Raw genomic sequence first — 5,700 nt, 5'->3', positions numbered from 1 at the left:
CGGCTGTCGGGCGAGCCGCGTGGGGATGCTGACGCGCGCTCGCCTTCGGCGCGGATTGGTTTCTTCCGGCGGTTCCGAACTCATCGATAATTTTGCGTGAGAAGCAGACGAAAAGTATATCGCAGTACATATAACGGACGGATACAATTTTTACATTAATAAATTGGGGGAATCCCCAACATACCGCCCGCCTCGAAACCATCGTTTCGAAATCGCATGGCTGAACTAACGCGTTGCTCGAGGCGGTCGCTAAGTTTGGGCAATTCGAATAAGTGCATAGGGCACGGTGTACGAAGTTCCGCCGGCGTTTCGGCGTTTTCGATATCGATTGGTAACACGCAGATTTTTACAACGGGCCGCTTGAATTCGGACGTTGCGGTCTTTACTGTTACGACTCGTACGACGTTATCGGAGCCCGCGTGACATTGGATTATGCGGCCTAACTCCCACTGCACGGTGGAAGTAACGGGTTTTGAAGGAGTACGAGTTGTCCTATTCGGATTTACTCCTTTCCGGATTTTCGCCATTTGGCTCTTTGCTGCAGCGTGTTGACGTAGTCGGTTTGCCACAGCTTCCAGAACCGTTTTGTCGTCTGACGGACCACTTGCCAACGCAAGAGTCGATTTTCATTAAGATGAAGCACGGAGGCTTCGGGGCTCGCGGTTAACGCGGCGCCTATCAAGAAGTGACCGGGAGTGAGCGCCTCATATTCGTCAGCGGAATCGGTGAGCGGGGCGAGCGGCCTGGAGTTTAGACAGGCTTCTATGTTGCACAGGAGTGTCGCGAATTCCTCGAACGTGAGAGTGTGAGCCCCCACTACTCTTCGAAGGTGGTGCTTTACGCTTCGAACTCCGGCTTCCCATAGCCCGCCGAAATGCGGGGCTGCTGGAGAAATGAAGTGCCACGTAACTTGATCGGAGGCGGTTCGATTTAAGAAGTTCGGATCGCGTAGGGCCGCGCGAAACGCTTCTTGAATTTCGCGGTCCGCGCCGATGAACGTTGTTCCGTTGTCGGAGTAGATCGACGCGGGGAGGCCTCGTCGGGCGCAGAACCGTGAATATGCTCCTAAGAACGCGGGAGTCGAGTAGCCGTCCACTATCTCGAGGTGCACGGCGCGCGTGGCCATGCAAATGAAGATTGCGATATACGCTTTATGAGATGAGACTCCACGCCCGGACATCGGGCGCACACGCATTGGGCCCGCGTAATCCAGACCGCAATGCTGAAACGCGCGCGCGGAAGGGGAGACTCTCACGTGAGGCAGCTGTCCCATTATCGGAGTGAGAATTGCCGCCTTTTTGCGGGCGCATGTTACGCATCGGTGATTTACGTCCTTTACTATATTTCGCGAGCGCAAAATCCACACGTCCCGGCGTAATGTAGCGAGTGTGAGCTGCGTGCCGGCGTGAAGCGACCTTATATGCGCGTGCTGCATTAGTAAAAGGACTAGAAGGTGAGAGGAGAGTATGATGGGGTGTTTCGCGGTTAGTGGTAGCGGAGCGTGGGCTAACCGTCCGCCTACGCGAAATAATTTGTCTTCCCCAATAAAAGGATTGAGCGATATGAGTGCACTTCTCGACGAGATCGTCTTTTGGCTCAAGAGCGCTTCTCGTTCCCCGGAAAACTCTTCCTCTTGGATTCGTTTGAGCCAGAAGTCTCGTGCCAATCGGCACTCATCCGCGGAGAGACCGAGCGGACTCGCCTCGTTGACGTTAGTTTCGATACGGCGAGTTCAAGATGCGAACCGAAGGATATAAGCGGTGACTCGAATTAATTTCGGCCACGACGAGTATCGCGCCGCTAAATTTCACTTTTCGACCGGCTTTACTATGTGCGTGGTGACGCGCGGATTCTGCTCGAGCGTCGTATTGTGAGACGACGGTTCGCGTTGAGCGGGCCACTCAACCGTAGGGCGTCTCAGCCACGAAGGCCCCTGCCACCACAAATGGTGGGACGCGAGATGGCATCCAAGAATGCCGCGAGAAGCGCAGTCGGCCGGATTGTCTTCGGTCGGCACGTGTCTCCAGGTGGCGAACGGGACGCGGGATTGTATCTCTGAGACGCGATTAGCAACGAAAGTTTTCCACTTTGAAGGGTGTTGAGTCACCCATGCTAGCACGACGAGAGCGTCCGTCCAGCTGAAGCAAGGTATGGTAGTTAGTTGTAGCGATGATCGCACGAATTCTAGCAGCCGAGCCAATAGAACGGCAGCAGATAATTCCAACCGAGGAATACTTAAGGATTTGATCAGAGCGACCTTTGACTTGGCGATGAGCAGCCTGGAAGTGGTCTCGCCTGTAACGGAGGTGACGCGAATATAAACTGCGGCCGCGAACGCGGTGGTGGAGGCGTCGCAGAAGCCGTGAAGTTCGCAGTGCGCCGTGTCGGAACCGTATCGTACCCAACGGTCTACGTGAGGACCATTGATCGTCGCCAGGGATGCGTAAGTCGTCTTCCACTGCGCGAGAAGGTCGTCCGCGATGGCTTCGTCCCATTCCACTTTCGCCTGCCAGAGTTGTTGCAGAAAGATCTTTGCGTTTACTGTCACGGGCGTGACCCACCCTAGCGGGTCAAAGATTTTCGCTACCAAGGATAGAATGGATCTTTTGGTCTTTGGAATGGAAGGAGGGAGCGAAATGTCGAATTGGAACACGTCGAGGGCAGGCTTCCAGCTTATTCCGAGCACTTTCAGTTGCTCATCGGCTTGCAAGGTTTTCGAACACGCTAATCCGTGATTTTCGACGTCAATGTCGGCCAGAAGTTGCGGAGAGTTGCTCGCCCACTTACGTAATTCGAACCTCCCCCGACTCAGCAACGCGCATACTTGATCGCGCGTCTGACGAAGTAGCAGTATGTCGTCCGCTCCGAAGAGAAAGTCGTCTATATACCGGCCCTTTCGAATCACCGGAACCGCCAACGGAAATGAGCCTCCCTCGTCCCGAACTAGTTGTCCTAGAACGCGAAGCGCATCATGAGGAGCGTTAACCGTTCCGTACGTTAGGACTAACAGAATGAACGCGATGATGGTTCGAGATTCGCGATCGAACCATAGTATTCGCTGATAGTTGACGTCACGAGGATCAATTTCAATTTGACGATACATTTTTGTAATGTCGGCGGAGTACACGTATCGAGGTAGCATCCACCTTAGTAGAATTGCAGCTAAGTCGGTCTGCAACTTTTGCCCGGTTAGCAAGTGGTCATTCAGCGACGTGCCGTTGCTCGTCGGATTCGACGCATTAAAAACGACCCGTAACCGAGTGGTGGTGCTACTTTCGCGAATCACGGGGTGATGCGGAATGTAAACGTATTGAGATGACGTGTCTGCGTCGTGCGGTACACGCTTCATATGCCGAGTCGCTCGTACTCCTCCATAAAGGCGCGGTATTCCGTCGCTACTCTCTCATCGGCGTTTAATCTGCGTTCAAGACCTTTCAACTGTCGCTCGGCTGAGTGATAAGAATTACCGATCTCGATTGGGGGGCCGGTTTTGAACGGAAAGCGAATCACGTATCGTCCGTCGGAGCGGCGCCAATGAGTGGCGAGGAAGTGATCTTCGCACTGTTGCTCTTCCGGACTCAGTGGAATGGCGCGAGGGATTTCTTCGATTTCCCAGAAGCGTCGGAGTTCCTCGTCGAGAGACGGGGTATTAGAACAGTGCTGAGCCGTGACTGTTCGAGGACGAGCTTGTGGGTCAGCCGCGGGGCCGGACAGCACCCAACCGAGAACGGTATTCTGCGCGAGGAGTTGACCGCGGGAGCCCTTTCGAATGCCGTCGAGCAGCAAATCGCCGTACAGGTCGGCACCGATGAGTATGTCAATGAGGTCCGAGTTCGTAGGATCCGGATCCGCGAGCGCGAGATCGGCTACATGGCTCCATTGGACGGGCGACGTTACGGGCGACAGAGTGTATTTCGTTAAGCTTGTCATGACGGACGCAGTGGTCTTGAACGCGAGAGAAGTTTGGCCGATCGGCGAGATCTGAATTTCGGCCGCGTATCGACATGTTCCGGCGTCGACGCCTCCGATAGCGGAGATTGAGACGGGCATTCTAACGCGACGCAGTCTTAAGCCTTGCCTCAATCGTTCGGTAATAAAGGTCATCTCTGATCCTTGATCGAGAAGCGCTCGAACGACGCGAGTACGACCGTTCGGAGATTTGGAGGGGAACCCGACTCTTACCCTCGCCGTCGCGAGCAACACGGGAGGCATCGACGACACTTTCGCGCTCGAGAATAATGTCGTGATGGGCGCGGCATCGTGGATCGATGCGGTCGCGACAGAAGTATTTTCCGCGGCAAGCGTATCTTTCGCGGTAGAAGTATCTTTCGTGGTAGAAGTGTCCGAGTCGACGTGCAACATCGAATGATGCCTTTTGCGACATGTTCCGCACGAATATTTGCTTTGACATAACTGTACGGCGTGTTTGTCGCTTAGGCAATTTACACAGCGATTTGCCTTTTTTACTGCTTCCAATCGTTGACTCGGATTCTTCTTCAGAAAGACTTGACATTTGTGTAGAAAGTGAAATGCTTTACAAAGCGGACACAAAATGGAAGAAGCTCCCGATGCCGTAGCGCTGGTCGCTTTCTGCGCGCGAGCTTGTTTGTCTACATTCGCGGGATGCAATTCTTCGAGCGCGCGAGCACGAGAATCGAGGAATCGATCGAGTTCGCTGAATGTTGGGATTTGCGCGTCATCCCCACCCTTTAGTTTCCACGCTTTCCGAGTGGCGGCATCAAGCCTTTGCGTGACGCTATACATAAGCATGTCGCTAAGAATGTCGGATTCGGATCGATCTAAATTTTTCAGCGACGTAATTGCGCGATTTGCTTTATCCCGAAGCTCGCTGAGTTCGCTCGCTGATTCGCGGGAAACGCTCGGCAGATTATATAACGCGGACACATGCATCTCGACTAATCGGCGTTTATTTTCGTACCTCGACTCGAGGGCCTTCCACGCAAGTTCAAAGTTATCCGCGGTTACTGGGATGCTTCGAATAGATTCAAGAGCCCGCCCGGCGAGGCTTGATGAGAGAAAATGCATTCGCGCAAATGCAGAAAGGTCGGGATTTTTAATAATAAGGGACGTAAAGCGATCGCGGAACGTCTCCCAATCTTCATATTTCCCTGAGAATGGCGGAATGTTGATGGGCGGCAGATGCGCCAGTGAGAATGAGGAGGCAAGCGGCCCATGACCGCACGCGGCGCCCGAAGCTTGGTTTGCTGTCAGGGGCGGCGGCGTCGGCGCGAGTGCCTCCAGACACTCGGCCATGTAATCCAACGTCGTCAAGTGGATGTCCTTGGCCTGATCGAACAGTTCGTTTTGAAAGTACTCGTACGTGCTCCTTTTCGCCTCCGGAATAACTTGCAAGAGGGCCGAGTGCACGCGAAGGCATTGCGTCCAGACTTCTTTGGAGCTAGCGATTCGCGCTCGGACCTTTGCAGCGGTATAGTTATTCCTTCCGAGTTTTTTGAAATTATCGAGCGCTCGAGTGATGGAGTGTATCAACACCTGCTGTTGAGCCAGGAGGTCGTTGATGGTGGCTGAGACTTCCGGCACGGCAGTCATGTTAACGGCTGAAGGGCTGCACTGAATATCTCGATCCGGCTCGAAGGACCAATTTATGTTCGGGCGCGCAATAAACGCGCCAAACGAATCGCCGAATCCGTTCCGCGAGAACGCGAGATAATTGCGAAT

At 53.9% G+C, this 5,700-nt stretch overlaps 3 protein-coding genes across 3 annotated transcripts; all 3 read right to left on the bottom strand.

Annotated features, from left to right (window-relative positions):
* Positions 1-502: 502 nt before the first annotated feature.
* LOC112467161 lies at positions 503-1,126 on the bottom strand. The gene has a single exon (XM_025035643.1). The coding sequence runs from the start codon at positions 1,124-1,126 to the stop codon at positions 503-505; it is 624 nt and encodes a 207-aa protein (XP_024891411.1).
* Positions 1,127-1,807: 681 nt separating this feature from the next.
* LOC112467160 lies at positions 1,808-3,349 on the bottom strand. The gene has a single exon (XM_025035642.1). It carries the CDS (start codon positions 3,347-3,349, stop codon positions 1,808-1,810), a length of 1,542 nt encoding a protein of 513 aa, XP_024891410.1.
* On the bottom strand, positions 3,346-5,571 carry LOC112467159. Its single transcript, XM_025035641.1, has one exon. It carries the CDS (start codon positions 5,569-5,571, stop codon positions 3,346-3,348), a length of 2,226 nt encoding a protein of 741 aa, XP_024891409.1.
* Between the last annotated feature and the right edge of the window lie 129 nt (positions 5,572-5,700).

This window comes from Temnothorax curvispinosus, unplaced genomic scaffold, assembly GCF_003070985.1.
Source record: "Temnothorax curvispinosus isolate PA1 unplaced genomic scaffold, ASM307098v1 QBEX01016973.1, whole genome shotgun sequence".
Classification (NCBI taxonomy): domain Eukaryota; kingdom Metazoa; phylum Arthropoda; class Insecta; order Hymenoptera; family Formicidae; genus Temnothorax; species Temnothorax curvispinosus.
Note: the sequence above shows the minus strand (reverse complement) of the source record. Positions and strands in the feature narration are given on the sequence as shown.